We start from the raw sequence: 19,300 nt of genomic DNA on the forward strand, positions 1-19,300 counted from the left end.
CAAATCATATATCTGTTACCGATGATAATAGGATGAGAAAACTAAAAAATTATAAATATAAGTAAATTATTTGAATTTTAGAGGTTTTATTATATGAGAAGAGAGTAGAGAAAGAGATGATGCGAGAACCAATTTTTGTTTTTATATAGTAGAGATCAACAAGCTACAATTCATGAAAATTTTTAAGAGGAGAACAACGGCTGATTTGGTTGAGTGTAAAAACTCATGGATGTCAAGCTTTTCATAAGTAAAACTGATGCTAATCATAATTTGGTAAGAGGAGAAAAAACAAACCCTCATAATTTGGTAAGAGTAACACTGTAGTTTTTCATAAGTCACTATCTCGGAGAACTACCACACAGGAATAGTTGGGGGGGAGGGAGCTCTGAGTTAGTGACAACAAGGCCTGCAAAGAAGGCTTCCCAACTCTGATGCTAGACAAATCAACTCAGAATTTCCATTCAGTCGATGAACAGCACAAAATTCACTAACATGCAGAAAAAACATCAGCAACAAACAGAAATGAGATTATACAACCAAAACATCGCCTAATGATCATTTGCCGAACCAACAATCCATGTCTTGATATGCATCTACTGTCAGGCTTTCTGCATGCGCATTGCAGGAACAATGCACTGTATGTCACAAGAATCCAGCTCGTCGTGCATTGACAATGCTAGTCATGGCAGAAGTGAGTCGAACTCCCGCTCTTAGCATTTCAAAGATGCCTCCGGTCACATTTGTACTCGCTCGCTCACCTCAGATGGCCTGTCGCGGGGATGACAGGGTATTGCACAATCCCAAGAGGCAGTTTTACATTGTTAGGATTATCCCCTGCTCCGCCGCTGTCACAGCTAGGTTCCAGCAAGCGCATTAGGGAGAGAAAGATTTCCATTCTAGTCACGTCCCTATTGGCCTGCATAAACAGTTGAACACAATAAAATAAGAACTTCTGCCAAAAAAACTGACAATGAAGGAAGCAACAGAAATCTAAATTCATGAAAAAGAAATGTTGCAGCATGCTCCGAGGAAGCAACATAAACCCCAATGTTGGGAGAAGCTATTCTTGGCTTCTGAGTTCTCAGCCAACCTAGCGATTTTTTCAATGCATTACACTACTTACTTCAACAGTGAATCGTGCCCATATTTTATTTTTGCGTGCTTCCATCACGCCCCGCAAGATGGTTAATCCTAGTCCTTTGATGAAGTCAGCTATCTCCAAGAAGATACCTCTATCCTCACAAAGCATCTGCAGAGGCACTAACATCAGCAATGGAAAGAACAATGCATGCATCGAGAATGATAGAATAGAAAGAACCGGCAGTAGCAGAATCATTTACCTCAACAAGCATCTGGCGAGGCCGGTCAAGATCCTCAACAATGATCGGGCATGTCATAGATTGACTAGCAACATCAAAGGCCCAAGTTGCACCACCTTCGAAGCAGTTTTTAAGCGGACCGTTCTCACCACCAAGTATCTGTTTGGATTTATCAATAGCATGGCAACGGACCGCATGAGGTTAGCAACTATTATCTCATTGAATAGGCTGCAACTAAAGGATCCAAATTAACAAGTATGTGCATACCTTAGAATCATTAGAATCCTTGAGGTTGTCTGCATGCTTTGTCACACTTTGCAAGAAAAGCATGTGTTTAATGGTCTTTTCCAGCAATGCATCAATGCTACACTGTTGACAACAAATGGCGTGAGAATACCAGTCATTACACTACAAACATATGAATAATCTGAACCAAGTGCAATTGAAAGCTTAAATAATCATAAAAGACATTTGAAATGTGCAAGTCAACAAAAGGATACCTTTGCTCCATTAGGTACAAGTTCCCGGAGCTCCTTTATACGATCCTGAATAAGCTGACGGTCCTTTGGTCGTGGCTTAGGATTCTCTCCTGGTCGAGATCTCTTTCGACTTGCCTTGCTTGGTGTATCAATGCCCTTGCTGTTGGAGGCTGAGACACTTTCACATTTCATGTTCTGACCACTCTCAATCCAAAGGCGTATCTGAGATTTGTGCGTTCCATTATTTTGGGAAAGACAGCCATCCTCTGCCTTTTCTACGAAAGATGGCTGTTTAACAAATTTTGAAACAGCCAACTCATTCTTTATTAGCAAAGGAGGAGCACCGGATGATTCGCAGTGTTTTGTCTCTTTTGAGCGACAATAAGAACTGCTAGGAATGTCTGTCAATGAAGTCTTGCAAGAGGCACTGTCGCCCGAGATCTGCTTGCCACCAGGATTGACATTGGAGATAACCGCATCCAATAGTTGGTCGGAGTCAGTTAGTGAGAAGATCCCAGAATAAGGGAACTCGTTGTCCACTGAATCAAAGGGAGCAGAGGTATCAAGATGAACAGAGGATTCAGGTGCATCTCTATTTGAACTATCAGGTTTTGCAGCTTTCCAGGTAAGATCATTATCCACATTGTGGTACAAGTGATGAAATTCAGTACCAAATATGTCGAACAAATCATTTTCTGTAGTAGGATCCATAAGGAGGGAGGGTGCTCTCTCATTAGAAATGTCTAGGAGCTTGCGTCTATCCACATTCTTAGCACCTTGAATAATTACATCAGCAGGGTCATTTACTTCATTAGCCTTTTTTGGGCCAATAAGATCTGAGCTACTCATCTTATTCTCTTGAGAAATGGTCGTTTTAAAACCACTAGAAACTTGAATATCAGAGCCAGACGATAGAGCTGCAGAACCTTGAAATGTCTCTCTCTTGGAGCCCTCCATTTTCATAATGAATTGGGTAGATTGGGGCATTTTATATGAAATAGCTTGTTTGTGCCCTGTCATCCCAGAAGTGGAATTGCCTCTTTGGCCTAACCTTTGATTTTCTGTGCTGGCATACAAGTTACCCTTGACTACCCTAGTACCTTCTGGGAGAAAATCAAAATTCCTACGACCATTAAGAAAATCTGACACCTGGCCTCTGTCATGCAACGGAATCATGTTTGTATTTCCATGGGCTAAAGGATTCCGGCACCCAAGAGATTTCAAGAGAATATTTCTGAATTCTGACGACTCTTCCATGTTTCCCTGTTCAAACTGTCTAGTGTTTGTCATCAACGCTGGATGCTTTTCCACTGTTGTGGAGACAGATGAGATAAAACCAGAGCTCACAACACTACTTTGGGTGTTGCTTTCAACTCTCCTGTCACAGTAAGGTGTTTGCTGCCTGAACCTCATGTCAGGAGCATATAAAATGTGCTCTTTAACCGCTTGACCATTTCTCTGTGCAACAAGCATTGAAGTGTTCCTACCTGCATTTGCCAATGTACTGCTTGATAAAGTTGTCACATCAGGACCATAGAATTGTTCATAAGTCACTGGGGATCCACTGAAATTTTTTGAGCAAGCACCTGCAGGGTAGATACTTGGGGGACCATTTAAAGGGCTTGACTGAACCTTCTGGTTCAAATCATTTTTAACAGACGAAGATGAAGCCATATTTGATCGGTTGTTTAGCTGAGAACACAGCTTCTTATATTGGAGCACAAAGTTTGTGTTTTCCATGACCTATCAGAAAGTAAGGATTTGTTAGCTCTAACATGTACAAAGCATGGTTAGCAGACTAAAAGCAAATTCATCTTAATACAGTCCTCTGGAAATCTTTTCCTTATTTCTTTCACAACAATCCTAAGGGCTAACTAGAGCAGAAATATCACAAGTCGTTGTTCTTTCCGGGTTTCCACTACCATCGACAAGACAAGAAGGCTTTGTCCTCCTAGGATCTCACCACGATAAAGTTTATACAGATATCAAGAGAACAGAACATTTGACCAGTCAACAATGTAACACAGTCATAAAGTAGTACGGCATGGCCCATATAATAATGACAGAGAACAACTTCAAGAGATGTAGAATGATATATAGTAATCCCAGTTGCTAAAGCTTGGATATCTTACCACACTAGTAGAGCCTAGCTGCAGTACACCACGTGGTAACACAGGAATAATTGCAATAGTCTGCACGAGAAGTAACTTACTGAGAGTTTAGAGGCAAACAGAGTGTCAGCAAATAATCTACCATGTAAGGACAACTATCGTACAAACCTGAATGCCAGCTATGAACTGATTATTCATCTCAGCAGCAACCTATTATCGTGAGAATTAATTCATTAGCTTGTTGTTCCATTACAGAAGCTCATATAACAAATTAAAATCCCCAAAACAAGTAAAATAAATATCTGTTTAGGGCAATAAGTAAGCAATAGACTAAATCCCCGCCACATTATTCTCAAAGATAATTAGGAAATTCTCATGTAGCATGCATGGAAAAAAGGAAGTCCTCATGGAAATAACACCTTGGTTGACTTTAGCTTCTAGGGCAAACCATATAAACAAGAACCTCAGCAGACGTTTCCACTTATTCGCATGTCTATCTGTGTGCTTTTGCAGCTAGCTTATCACAATGACCACTTGTTCGGCAGAATAATAGATCAAATTCACTACATGCCAAAATTTTAAGACATAGAACAAATACTTGAGGACAAAGTAACCCCACAAGGACTGCTGCAACGGTATAAATCCCATAGCCTCACGCTTTAAATAAGGTGACAGCAAGATGGACCACGGAAAACTGAAATTGGGCTACATTATATCAGTTCACAAGGAAGAAGAAGGAATTGTACCTCGGATCTGAGCTTGTGATCATTGGCAGCATCTTGGACGATCCATTGATGATTTCCAGTAAAAGCGGCACGGCCAATGGTACTGAAGAATACAAATGCAGCAGACATCCATCAGTACGACAACACCCATCAAGGCAAGCACTTAACTAAGAACACTGTAAAAAGCAAATGCGATTCTTGCTTACCCTTCTCCGACAACATGAACTTGTGATGTCATAACCTTCCTAACAAGCGTGCACACAGAACTGCTTGGTTCGCACCCAACCTCAGAAGCCTCAGATCCGGCGGGGCACGACGAGTGGCCGCAATAGCCGTCCTCCCACACCAAATGCCTGCACATCACCAAGGCAAAGGCACACACGAATCAGCAAAGAAGAGCTGAATTCGTGAAAGGCATTAAGTGCAACATGAAGCTAAAATGCACAGCAATTAGCATAAACCGAATTGCAAGAGCATTTCGCGCATTCACGCGCCTGTACACCTCAAGAACTATCACGCATTCGCACGAACTCTTTCGGTTCATGCTCTAGTAAATTTGCAGCACCGGCAAATGTTCAAGACACTAGTTTCTCCAACCAAAGAACTCCCTTATTAGGAAGGATGCCTAGGAGGAATATGCCCGTACGAATCTTCCCCACGCGCGCTTCCCTTGTACTACTAGGCAATCTAGCTGAAATGGAATGTTCAGCAAAACTCCAAAGTTCAAACCCAGCAAATAAAAAAGACATTCAAAGTTCCCAAAAGATGAGATTTTTCGCAAGATCGAGCTGTAGGAGAAGCTTAAGATCCAAAGAAATATCACACAGAAAAAAAAAGGAGGAAAGAAGAACGGGAAGGCTTACACAGGATCGGCGGCGCCGATGGCCTTCCAGAAGACGGCGTAGGACCAACCGACCTCCTCGCAGAGCCGCCGCAGCGCGTCCCCTACCGCCATCCCCGCAACCCCCAGACGCAGAGAGAACCCTAGCTCCTCGGGAGACCGCAGCCTCCGGTCCTTCCGGAACGAACAAGACGGCCGCCTCCCTAGGCGCCGTGGCAGCTGGCGCGCCCGGCCTGCTTCGCGCGGAGTCCGCTGGCCCTCCTCGTCCTAACGCTTCCTCTCGCCGCCGGCGCACAGGTGGCCATCAGGGGGGGAGAGGCACTCCCAGTCTCGCAGCAGGCGCGGGTCCCAGCGTCAGCGTCCGTGGGGGCGCTTCGCTTCACGGGGGAGGTCGGGGTGGGGAGGTAGCCGACGGCGGCGGCGGCCAAACTGCCTGCCTACGGACTGGGGCTCAGGGGAGAGTGGATTCGGTGCTGCAGCTCGTCAATGTCTCTCACTTTCTTCCTCCTCGCTTTCGCTTTGGTTTGGGTTCTCACTTCTCTCACTCTTGTTGGTCTTGGGGTGCCTCGTGCCTCCCCTCTCTCTCTCTATCTCTATCTCTCTCTTTGTTGTTGCTTTGCCCTTTTGCATTCTTTCTTTCTCTCTCTCTTTTCCCTCCTTCGCAGCTCCCGAGGCAGACATCATTCCCTCCACGAGGGGCAAAATGGGGATGCTCTTTGTGCTGCTCCTATCCTATGTTTTGCAGGATACTTGATGATGTACTAGCTCCGTTTACAAATAGCTGTCACTTTTGATTTTACTTTTTCTTCATGGATATTTGTGCAAAGAGTAAATTTTGTAAAAATTACATATACTTTAATGAAATTATGGTAAACTTATAGATTTAAGCAATAGTTTTGTAAAACTACAAATTTATTATTAATTTTATCATAAAACTATAGATGCTTTGATAAAATTATCGTAAAACTATAAATTTAAGTAATAATTTAAAAAAATATATTCAATATAGATTCTATCGTAAAATTACAGATCCTAAGGAGGTGTTTCCAGCCCTATTATCATAATGATCAGACCTCACTTGCAGTCACGTGGCAACTGCCGGCTCATGAAACAGATCATCCAACAGTTCATGTGACTGCAAGTGGGACACATTAGTCATGTTAACAGGTTTGCGACAGAATCTATAATTTTACAATAAAATCAATGCTAAATTTATAGTTTTATAAAATTATTACTTAAATCTGTAATTTAACGATTTGTGATAATTTTACCAAAGTATTTGTAATTTTATAAGCTGCCGAAGAGTCTGCTTCATGAGCTGACAGCTGCTGTGAGATTGCAAATGAGGTCCGGTTGTCATGGTAACGGGGCTGTGAATAACCCCTCTAGAATCTATAGTTTTACAATAAAATCAGCGTTAAATATGTAGTTTTGTAAAACTATTACTTAAATATGTAGTTTTATAATAATTTTATCAAAGTATATGTAATTTTACAAAATTTACTCTTGTGCAAATTATCAGAAATATAAAATATGCTTAAAACACTTTTGATAACAAATCTATTGATACTTTCTCCATATTATTTAACTAAATATTTTAATAAATATTATTAGTTAAAGTTGAATAGTAAAAATAAAAAGTGGCAATTATTTGTAAACGGAGGTGGTATATGCATATACGGTATCATGTGAGAGTTGTTTGTAACCCAGAGATTTTTCTTGATTATTGTGGAAATTAAGCTAGATCTTGTAAAAGAAATTGTGAACTTTTTACATAAAATAGACTCTCGGTGCCGTTTGATCACCTAACAATTTATAAAAATGAATTGCCTTAGTTTACTTTTTGGATGAACATGAACTCTTCTTACCTACTCGTGTGGTGTGGCAGAGCACGAACTCTCTAATGCCAGTGAGCATGAGCAACACAAATGAGATTCGAGCTCCTTCAGTTGCTCCCGGGCAAGATGAAGGACAAACTTAACAAAGGAAGATAATAAGATAATAATGTTTTTTTTTTGTATTTTGTTATATATTTGGCATGTTTCATTTTATGATCCTAACACGCGACGGATAATTTTCGTTGTAGCTTATTTTGTTCGTAATTGATGCCAAGGCTTTACAAGTGTGCAAATTGTGCTAGTTCCTATTCACAACGAAGCCACAAAAACCAGGATTAAAAACCTCGGTTATTGCTCTTCTTATTCTCTTCTACTTCTAAAAAAAAGACAATCATCATGGTGCAAAGCTTTGGTCACATTCTTCCATGTAGCAATTCTTTTCAAAAGCTCGACATAGTATATTCAGAACCCCTCCAAAGAAGACACACAGGATAATGTAAGCTAATCCAACAAATGGAATGTCGTGTACTAAATTTATCTAGACATTACAGTTATGCCCTCAAGGTTGCAAAACAATTATAACTATGCCAATATGGGCCTTCAAAAGGTGGGCATGAAGTACAATTATGTGGTCGTGTATTCTTTTGAGGGAGTGGTGGGGTAATTATAGATTAACAAACACATAAAAAATATTTACAGAGGGGGCAAAAGGCAGAGGCTAAACAATCAGATGGCAGAGCCTGTCTTAGCCTACTGTAATTGAAACATTTTCCAAAGGCTGTGTTAGCTGCAATGTACTGTCTGCAGATGCTTATGTTAAAATAATCTTGCTAGGTTATTTCACTTTCAAAGTCACTGGTAGGTGGGCCTGCTACTTTTTATGTGCACAAGGACCCATGGTCAGTTGCAATGGCTGCATCAGGTGTGTACAGATATCAACTGTTTTTTGTTGCTCTCTTTTTGCAGGGATATTTCATAATGTGGTGCTTTGTGAGATCTTAGTTGTTTTTTTGAATGGGAGACTGACTGAACCTGCTTTTTCGTTGGAAAGATATGTTATTATATCATAGCTGTTTGAGCTTGATCTTTTATTCTGAAGAAAAGGATTTATTAGTTATTTGATTTTGGGATAATGTAGCTGTTCTCCTACTGATTAATTCAAGTGATGTGATAAAGAACTTTCATTTATTCTGATCTGGATCCTCTATTGACGATAAACATGGAGAACGCATATAACTGATGTTCCATCATCGAATTTTCGTAATATATTAGGCATGGATACTTTGAGGGTTATTCTATTTTTCATAAAATCTCAATGAAAACATTCCTACGTTCTAGTACACACTAATACACTATATCCATTCAGATTTTGCAAATGTTCTGAAAAAACAAGGAAAAATAGAGTGAGCACGGTGTCTGTGCTGGATTTAGATCTCCTGACTGCATATCATTTGAAGTTAAGAGTACTGTAGCGGAACGAATACACAAGATTCATAGATACAACAACACTATAAATAGTGAACATGGACAGTATTTTAATGAACAGTAAATCTATGCAGTATTTAAAGTTAGAGATATTGTTCTCCACTGTAGCAACAGACACATTTTACTATTTCCTTCTCGCTTCATAGTGTGAAGTGAGGTGATCCAAATCTGTCTGTGCTAGGTTCACAACTACAATAATATTACTCGAGCTGCGGTCCAAGTTTGTTGCTTCTCCATTTCACAGTCAGAAAGCCAAGAGCCCCAGGACAAGGAAACAACCAGCTTTTAAACTACCAAAAACCAAAACTTTCAACCTATGAATCCATCCTTTCCTGCAACGAAAACTAAACATCCATTATCCATCCTTGAACAAACGTGTGGCATTCCATTCCATTGTTTAATGAGAGGTGGCCTAATCCAAGTGATAAACGAAGTATTAATCCAAAGATTATGCTGACTCATTAGTGGAGGCTTGCAGGCTAATCCTACTCCTCTTCCTTGATGTGGATGCGTCGCTTCTAGAAGTGCGCCACTAGAGCACAAACAGGGACGTTTATTTGAGTCTAGTCACATCGTCGAACAAGCCAAAGCTGTTTTGGCTGGAATGGCTCAATTTCATATATACGTGTCAGCTTATCAGGTAGAGCCAAATTAGATGGTCACCTCACTGTTTGTTCTGATGTGGTTGGTACCAGAAGTAGGATCACCAGCAACTCATCTTGTTGATGCAACTGATGGTTAGTGCTAAACAAGGGATTGAGGTCATAGGACAAATACCAAACAAACCTTAGAGGAATGAGATCACACATTCAAGAAAAAGAATGACATCCGATCAGAAGAAGAAAGTGAAACACATGGGGAGAATGAGGTATATTTGATTTTTTTAAAAAGGCAGAAGGTCGCAAATCTGCGACTCGAAAAATATTTTGTTCAATTGGTATCAAAACAAACACTAAGTTTGTATGGAAGAAGGGGAATAAAATTTTATTCCTTGCACTATGCAGGAGGGATTTATTAGATTGAGATGAAAAATAGAGGAAGCAGCAACCCACTACAGGACACAATCTGTATGAGAATCTTGGCATTGGCGTCTTGCAAATAACACCACCTCTACAAACCCTAGGCAAGAGGGCAACAGTTCCTTTGATCTGAAGCCTGCCTTGCCCCCACACTGAAACCTGATGGTGCTGTTAGCAATGGGTACTGGCCTCAAGAAAGGGGCAGGCACACATGGATCAGCAGTGGTATTAGGGAATTGGGTCCCCTGTTCTCTTTTTTCTTAATACCATAATTTGTCTATTCTTCGCGATCTATCAATCCCGCTACAGTCAGAGATTGCCATGCAGTGTGCACATTTTGTCGAGGGTTTGCTCTAATTGCCATATTACTCTATTTGATGTTGAACATTTCCACACGAATTGATCAAGGAACGTGGTGATATGATTCCTACTCATGAAAACAATCCTTATGATATATCAGGTAGGTTTTACGAACTTTGAACCATCATAAAGTTAACTGTAAAATCCTAGCTAAGCGCTAGGGTTAACAAAACTTGAGAGAGGGCAAGAAGAGGAGGGGAAAGCGAGTAGGAGCGTACAATTGCTGGGCATGGTGGATCCATATGGTGTGCCCACCCAGTGTGGTGCTAGCTCGGTGATGGCGATTGTGATGTGTCTCCTCCTCTTTCTTTTTGTTTGCTACTCCCATCGATTAAAGCCCTAATCATGGATGACAAGAAAGGTGGCCATGACACAAAGGCGGCAGCAGCAGGGTGAAGACTAGAGGGGCACACAGCTCTACAGTACCCCCAATCCAGCAAAATATGTGACTATACAGCAATACTATTGCATTGACGATTCAGATAGTATGTGAGTAATGCTAGAGAAAACCTACAATTTCTTTTTGAATTCTTTTTTGTAGTTTTTGGATTCAACCAGACATTCTCTACTGAATCTCTAAAAAATCTTCTACTTTCCCCCAAAAAAACCTAAACGTATTCATAACCAAGATGCCCCTCTCCGTTTCATAATACTTGGTACTTTTCCAACTTTCATGATTTTGGACCAACACATATGGAGACATTTATAAGTATATAACATTCTTAAAGTACATTTGATGGAAAATCTAACAATACTATTTTCACTTTACCAAACTAGATATTTTAAAATTAATATTAGTCAAAGCCTGAACAAAAAGTCAAGGTTGCCAAGTATTATGAAATAGAAGGAGTACATAATATGCTAGCTCGGATCCAACATAAATATGGTCATAAGATGCACGCAATCAACCTTTGAAAACTTTCACCACTACTACACACAATATTATATGTGTCACATTGAGATGATTACAGCAGATGTATAACTCCCACACAACTACACTATCCTGGCAACTTCTACTATAAAGTACTGTAGTATACAATTAGGAAAACAGCCATTGTGCATACTGAACAAGATCTGAATGTCCTGATGACCAATGAATTAAAGATCAAAAGGGCGCCATCTGGACAGATCTCGCGTCTGGAAAGGGAGATCATTCAGCAGCCCATTTGTCGGTCGTTGCAGCAGTAAACAAGTAGCTAGGTACGGTACCCTCCCGTAGGTCTAAACAGCCAGCGGGCGAGAGCGCAAGATCCCATTGGCCGTATGCATTAGTTCACACCGCAGCCTGGCTCTAATCTATCATGAGGTGCCGTCACTCCACTCCAGCATAAGCATGGTACTGCTGCCGTCCCAGCGTCTACAGCTTCCATGGATGAAATGGAAATGGAAATGGAAGAGAGACAAATGTGCAGGCCCATCTGATCACCCGGAGGATCTCGGCAAATCTTGATGTCTCTGGGCAGATGGAGGAAGAAACCAGCACGGCATTTAATGCTAGTAAGAACAAAACAAGTTTTTAAAAAAAAATGGAAATGTAAACTGATCTTACTTACGTCTGTTGATGTCCAGTCTAGGCTAGCTCTAGCTCATACTACCTGCTGCACCATCGATGGGCAGCAGATGGTCCCTCACAGTCACAGGAGCAGCAGAATTGCAGAAACACATCACCGCTCGGGGCACCCCTGCTGCAATTTTCTGCAGCGTAGAGCCCACATTGCATGGTACTGGATAAAGATGGTAATATGGCATGGAACAGGCCTCCACTAATGTCTACTGGCCCATGAACATGCATGCACATCCACAATGAAAGTGAATACAGCATCCTGATATATTCCACATTCCAAAATCATACCTGTATCGCTCATCATAGGTACCACTAGAAACATAGCACGCCGTTGGTTCACGGACACAATATATCATTCATGTAAATCTAAACGCATCAGTTGACAAAATGAATAATAAGAGCTATAAACAAATGTTATTTTGATACATTTTTTGTGAAAAGTGAGGAAATAAATTTAAAAGAGTATTTAGTCTCGAAATTGACATTGGAAATGTCTATTATTGAGACTAATTATAATTTTTCAGAATTCTGCATGAATTTTGGTGAGTAAGCGTTAATTTGAATAGTACGTAAGGGAGAAAACAGTGTTAAAGATCGTAGGGACGCTGAAAATAATTGAAGCCCGAAATTTGCTTTCGGCCTGGCCGTAGAACATTTTAGCAGCCCATGGAAAAAGGAAAGAAAACATTAATTAGTTGGGCTCTTGACTGAAAATGCAGCCCAATACAAAAAGACCCAAGAAAACTACCCAAACAGTACTAAATTTGGCCTGGCCCAGTTAGCTCCCTCGCGTGGCCCGTTATTTAGTCAAAGCCTGCAGTGCCTTGCGATGCATGTTAGCGGTTGGATTGAATCTGACGGCTAAGAACGACTACGCCTAGAACCAAATCATCGCCGGACCAAACCCTAACCCTAAACTCCATTTGCCACCAGATAGAGAGAGCGAGGGGGTGATGCAATGGAGAAGGTGACGGTGGCAACGCATCGCCACCACGATGACATTCTCGGGTCGGAGGAGGTCACCGAGCTTGTCTACGTCATGGCGAGGCCCACGACCCTTGTGCTCGCTTGAAGCATCTAGACACCTATTTTATGTTTTGGTTATTAATGACGATAAGAAATCTATGGACACATGTTTATTTGAGTTATAAAAAGGTTAGTGTGGACCGCTAAACCTAAAGTTGTTGCAAAGCTAGAAGAAGCATATGTGAAAAATATAAAAATAGCTAGCTCAAGGCAAAGGTATAATTGTATGGTATTTTCTTTTACTGGTCAAAGGAGATTAGAGAAAAAATTAACCGGATTGATAGGATAAGTGTCGTACTATTAAGAGTGTTGGTTGATATGCGTTTACTTGAGACATCTAAAGTGCCAAAATTGCTCAAACTTACATTTTATATAGAGTGGGAAATTTAGTTTGAGAGAAATGAAAGTAAGACGATCTTTTAGTGTTTCTGAGTTATGGTGGTCTGATCGCTGAAATGGCCGGTCTGATCGCTATATAGAAAAGGCTGTTATGTTCAAGTTTCATGTGTCATGGTCTAGCTGAAGGGCCTTGACGGTCTGACTGCTATATAACCATATTTGAGATGTGTTCGGACCTTAGTCTTGGTCTGACTGTGGCGCAGGCCGGTCTGATCGTCAAGGAACAGAGGGGTTTAGACCCTCTTCTCTGGCTGACGGTCTGACCGCCGGGCATGGCCGGTCTGACCGCACAGGATAAGAGAGTTTTGACACTATGTTCCCTACTCGTGGTGTGATGAGAGGGTTGGCGATTTGACCACCAGCCTATGTTAGAAATAATCATCACGACTTTATAGCCGTTGAACGGCTGACGGTCTGACCACCAATTGACATATGGTCTGACTGCTAGTGTCGCAGAAGTGTCAAATCAACAGAATCTGTCACATTTTGGAGTGTGCATATATATAGTTTGAGCATTGTGGCACTAGTGATCCTTCAAGCAAGCATCATCGACTTGTTATTCTTAGAGGTTGTCGTCACCTAGGCGGCTTGGAGGTTGTTATGCTGTTGAACTCTTCAAAGAAGATTTTGAAGAAGCCACGACGGTGATTGTGAGAGGCTTGGAGCACGCTTTGCCGAAGAGGCAAAATGCTACTCTAGTGAAATAGAGGTATTGATTAGTTCCTGTTCTATTCTAGCTTAACATTAAGTTGCTCGGTGTGAGCCCTTTCTCGTATGAGAATTAGATACTTGATAGAGAAGCGGCTAGAAGCTTGAACTCACCTCGATGTGGATTAGGGGTGATCGGCAAATCCCCGATACCACGGGATAAATTCCGTGTGTCATCCTTTGAGCTATTTACTTTCATGCAATTTATCTTCCTAGAATATAAATTGTTGCATGTTACTTTAAGATTGCAAACCTTGACATATCTCTTAGTTGTTTTCATATTGCTCTAGTGATTTTTAGTTTTTTTCCACAAGTTTGGTTGGTCGCTTAGTAATTAGTTTTAAAACCGTCTATTTACCCTATCTAGTTAGTATCCTAGATCCTATAAGTAGTATCAGAGCTTAGGACTCCTTTTTATAGCAGATTTAACCATCTCAGAGTAGGATTATAGCTAATGACGCTCATGTCAATACGGGGAAGCCTATGTTTTTTTAGGGTCAAACTATGCCTATTGAAATGCTAGAATTATCACCTATCTTAAGGCTATACGCGGTAAATTATGGGATATAGTGGATAAGAATTATGTAATTCTTTATCCTACTAATCTTACCGTTGAAGATAGGGATAATGCTCTTGCAAATACCCAAGCTATGAATGTTCTTTATGGTGCTTTAGATCTTAATGAGTTTAAACACATTTGCAAACTTGAAACCGCTCATAAGATTTGAGAAAGACTCAAAGAAATTCATAAAAGCATAACCATGGTTAATGATACAAAGCTTTTTGTTTACAAATGGCAACTTGAGAAATTTACTATATTACCAAATGAAAGCATTGAAGAAATTTTTAATCATTTAAACAAAATAAATGAGCTTAATAGGCTTGGTATGGATGTTTTCGGTGTTGATTTCTCTCATAAATTTCTTAGAACTTTGCCTAACAAATATGATACTATTGTGACTTTGCTTATGAGGTCAAATTTGAAGGATACAACTCTAATATAAATCTTGAGTGAAATTCTTAGTCATGATATTTTCAAGAAGTCACAAGAAGATCTTCATGATAATAATATCGATGCCAAGAAGAAAAATGTTGCATTCAAGGCTCAATCATCAAGAGACAAAGATGATTATGAAGAGAGTGATAATGAAGATGAAGATGATGAAGAAATGAACCTCTTTGTAAGAAGATTCAAGAAATTCATGAAGAATAAGAGATATCAAGGTGGATATAGCAAGAAAGGACAATCTTCCAAAGGGAATCCCTTCGAAGAAAGAATGTGCTTTGAATGTGGCGAAAAGGGACACATTGCCATGAATTGCAAGAACAAAAAAAAGTATACCAAGAATAAGAAGGAGAGTGATGAAAAGAAAATATTTAAGAAATACACAAGAAGAAGAAAGATGGTCAAGCATGCTATGTTGAGTGAGATTCGGATGCAAGTTCAAGCCCCGATTTCGATATGAGAAGCCATCTCAAAAGAGTCTTGCTGGTGTAGCCATCAAGGAGGCACATTCCCTCTTCTCCACACCTTATTGCCTCATGGAAAGAAGGAGACTCTAAGGTATTATGTAATGAAGATGAGTATTGATATGATGATCTAGTTGAGTTAATAAATGTTTTTGATGACTTCATGAGAAAAAAAGAAGAAGCAAAGTTTAAGGTTTTGAAGAGAAGACACACCTCTCTTCAAGAATCCTATGAGGAGCTAAAAATATCTCATGAGGGTCTAAAAGAAACTCATGACTCTCTTATTGCTCATAAAAACAACAAAACAAAAGTAGATATAAGCATATCTTGCAATATTATTGATGACTTATCTACTTCATCTCTTATGTATTCATCTACCTCGCATAATGATTTGCTTACCTTTCCTAAAGATATATCTTGCAATGATGTTCTGATTATTGATGAAAATATCATGTTAAAACAAAATGTTGAAAAGCTAACCAATGATCTTGTAAGATGCTATATTGGAGAATCCAAACTTAGACAAATTTTGGATAATCAAATGTTCTCCATGAAGAAAGAAGGACTTGGGTATGTTTCCAAGAAGGGTAAGAAAGCATTTATTCATCACAAAACCATCTTTGTGAAAGTGACAAGTGACAATAGCTTCGAATTCAAGAACACAAAGGTTGAGGATTTTTTTTGAAAAAAGGGGTATCAAACATGAATTCTCGGTCAAATACACTCCAGAGTAAAATGGAGTAGTTGAAAGAAATAATCGAACTTCTATTGATATAGCAAGATGAATGCTTTTGGAATATGATGTTTTAGATAATTTTTGTGTTGAAGCCATCAGTACCGCTTGCCATTTATCAAATAGGTTATATTGTCACCAATTGTTAAAGAAGACTCTATATGAGCTCCTTATTGAAAGAAAACCAAATATTTCATATTTTCGGGTATTTAGATGCAAATGCTACAGTCTAAAGAAATGTGCTCGTTTATTAAAATTCCAAAGAAAATGTGATGAATGTTTCTTACTTGGTTATTCTTCTCAAAGTAAAGCTTATCGTGTCTATAACCAAAATTCCGGTTTGGTTGAAAAGACACATGTTGTTGAATTTGATGAAGCTAATGGCTCTAAAGAAGAGCAAGAAAATTTGAATGATGTAGGTAATAATTGTTTTAGAAGTGCTATCAAGAATACATCAATAGGTGACATTAAACCAAAAAAGAAGATGAACAAGAGGATGATCTACCTATCTTAATTCGAGATATTCCATCTAATACCACTATAAATAATCAAGTTTAAACTCATAATGTGAAAGACATAAATGATTAATCACAACAAGCTACTACTTCATCAACTCCATCACAAGTGCCGGTAACTCATCCAAAAGTTCAGCATGCCACTGCCAATGATCATCTCATTGATCAAATTATTGGTGACCTTAGTAAGGGTGTTCAAACTTATTCTCGTATTGCTTCATTTTGTGAACACTATTCTTTTATATCCTCTATCGAGTCTAACCATATAGAAGAAGCTCTAAATGATCCGGATTGGGTGAATGCAATGCATGAAGAGTTAAACAACTTTACCCGTAATAATGTATGAGAATTGGTAGAAAGACCAAGAGATCATAATGTGATTTACATAAAATGTGTTTTTCAGAATAAGCTAGATGAAGAAGAAATTGTTGTGAGAAACAAGTAAAATTGGTTGCACAAGGATAAACTCAAGTCGAAGGTTTGGATTTCGGTGAAATTTTTGCTCCCGTAGCTAGACTTAGGCTATTAGAATCTTACTTGTTTTTGTTTCATCTCATAATATCAAGTTATATAAAATGGATATGAAAAATGCATTTTTGAATGGTAAAATTAGTGAACTTATCTTTGTTGAGCAAACTCTCGGTTTTGAAGATCCTAAAAATCTAAATCATGCCTAGACCTCCTGTTCCCACTACAAAAATCCTCGTCCCGCCCCTCCCATGAAAACATGATAAAGCAGAAGTGTTGGAGTGTTCCTACACAATATGACAATAACGCCCGGCCGTTTTCTCGCTCTAACGGACACATGTTTTCCTCTAAAATGACGAATACATTGAGTCGGGCCAACATTCGTCCCATCAGGCGAAGGACTGAGATCCTCTGACTTGAGAGAGTGAAGTCACGAGGTGAACAATGCCTGTGACTTTATCCCTACGAACCGTCGGATTGGAAATAAACAACGAGACCGATCGCCACAATACTGATACAATACTATGCTACAGTACAATCGCCACAGTAGTTTCATGTACATTATATTTGCTACAGTAAAGGCACAACACTGTTCGCCGCCTCACAGAAAATACTGTTCACCGGTGACTTCCCTTCTTCAAGTCAGAGGATCCGGTTCCTCAGGCGAACATGCTGCTCAGGCTCGGTGCACCCGCTAAGATCTTTCAAAGCTTTGTGAACTGAAGTCCTCTCTCTGAACTCCTTAAATCTCATTTCAGTTCTCGCCTTTTCCATCTCTGCAGGGGATTCTATTCTCTTCATTAGCGTAGAGGTCCCGACCATCGAATTCATGCTTTGCGCACTTACACTCCTATTTCTCAATGAGATTTACACGGGTGGAAAAGCACACATCTTATTTTTCCACCAGCAACCGCCGTGCGCCAACTCCCATAGCTCACCATCCGTGGCCGACGGTACGCTTGTAGTTGCTTGTAACTTGCTACATTCAACGATCAATTTTTGTATGTGTAACACCCCGGATTTCAACAAACCCGAAACGCTACCGACTCTCAACAAAAACCTAACAAGTCCGAAAATTATAAGAAATTTCGGTAGAGTTTCCCTCGTATCTACTGCTTTCATGGACAACAAAAACGCATTCATCATAGGCCGGGGTATTTATAAAGGGAAAGTAGACGTAACCGTCTAAAACTAGAACCTGACACAACTCACAGACCCGTTACGAAACACCAAAAATAGCCACGAGTTACATACTGACCAAGATAACCAAGTACGATGCTAAAGAGTTATGGATACAACTATAAAGTATTTTAAGTGTGAACAATTATCCCTAAGTGATGCTATTTCCCTTTCCGAACATGTCGTGAGCAGAGGTACCTAAAAAACAAATGAAACACAAGTGTGGGTAAAAACACTCAGCAAGTACAAATATGAAACCGGAAGAACGGACGCATCAACAACGTCAATGAAAAATGAGAAATATTGGGTTTCCTTTTTCTTGAAAACAGCAAGAAGATAATAGTTTCCATCGATACGGACCATCCTGAATTTCCTTTGCATTTACTGGTAAAGCCGAGCAAGTGGGGCCAGCACTCACTCATAGGATCATGAACATAAGAATCAAATTGCCCGGTAACACCGGACCATGAATGATAGATAAAATTGGAACAATTTGAAACTGGAATACTAACATGAACTCATTCTTGGACTTGAATCATAGGAATATAGGAAAAATTCAAATATTGAATAAACACAATTAAAAGAGATCAGCAAAACATTTGTCAAGCAAAGCAAGCCAATCATAGATTTGAAATGCACTTGCCTTAACCGTGATGAGAAACTAGCTTCGCGCCGTTTACTTGAAGAACAAGATCGCTCAGAAGTTGTCCCAAACGACCACGAGACTAAACGTTGGATGGCTGAACTACTCTCTCTCACTAGCCGAACCCCAAAATCCCAATTCTACCTTTTTCTTGGGAATTCAACCAACACCCGGGTTGCTTGCTGACCGAGCTGTAACTTTTATTCTACTTAACCGATGATGGCAGATAAAAACATCCAGAGCACCTACGAGAAATATCCTACTTCTTTCGCTTTAAACACATAGCCGAAACTGGCTCCAACCATTTCTAGTTTTCGGATGTTCTCTCGCTGCTAAACGATCAAGCTTCCAACCAAGTGTCCAATGACAAAATCGACCGTCCAAATATATCTACGAACAGCTAGGGATTACAAAGAAA

The 19,300-nt window shown here is 39.9% G+C and overlaps 1 protein-coding gene across 3 annotated transcripts; it reads right to left on the reverse strand.

The window, feature by feature from the left end:
* Positions 1 to 435: 435 nt before the first annotated feature.
* Positions 436 to 6,090, reverse strand: LOC133906674 (transcription factor LHW-like). Of its 3 annotated transcripts, XM_062348643.1 has the most exons (11): positions 5,498 to 6,084; positions 4,841 to 4,987; positions 4,656 to 4,737; positions 4,078 to 4,119; positions 3,931 to 3,990; positions 3,385 to 3,541; positions 1,820 to 3,285; positions 1,587 to 1,688; positions 1,341 to 1,478; positions 1,124 to 1,249; positions 436 to 916 (listed from the first exon to the last, which is right to left on the reverse strand). In XM_062348643.1, exons 1-11 carry the CDS (start codon positions 5,587 to 5,589, stop codon positions 755 to 757), a joined length of 2,574 nt encoding a protein of 857 aa, XP_062204627.1. In that variant the 5' UTR covers positions 5,590 to 6,084; the 3' UTR covers positions 436 to 754. The 3 variants fall into 3 exon arrangements, 2 of the variants coding, with proteins under 2 accessions (XP_062204627.1, XP_062204626.1); XM_062348642.1 differs by having other exon boundaries at positions 1,820 to 3,541; XR_009907827.1 differs by lacking the exons at positions 436 to 916; positions 1,124 to 1,249 and having other exon boundaries at positions 1,443 to 1,478; positions 1,587 to 1,683; positions 1,820 to 3,541; positions 5,498 to 6,090.
* Positions 6,091 to 19,300: the final 13,210 nt, after the last annotated feature.

The sequence above is a fragment of the Phragmites australis genome, chromosome 23 (genome assembly GCF_958298935.1).
Source record: "Phragmites australis chromosome 23, lpPhrAust1.1, whole genome shotgun sequence".
Lineage (NCBI taxonomy): Eukaryota > Viridiplantae > Streptophyta > Magnoliopsida > Poales > Poaceae > Phragmites > Phragmites australis.

Excerpts from the sequence above, each read along its gene's own strand:
- LOC133906674 (XM_062348642.1), bottom strand. The coding sequence starts at position 5,589 with ATGGCGGTAGGGGACGCGCTGCGGCGGCTCTGCGAGGAGGTCGGTTGG. Across the intron at positions 3,542-3,930 it reads AGCTAGGCTCTACTAGTGTG|GTCATGGAAAACACAAACTT; the intron begins GTAAGATATCCA and ends ACTTTCTGATAG. Across the intron at positions 1,689-1,819 it reads TTGTACCTAATGGAGCAAAG|TGTAGCATTGATGCATTGCT; the intron begins GTATCCTTTTGT and ends TGTTGTCAACAG.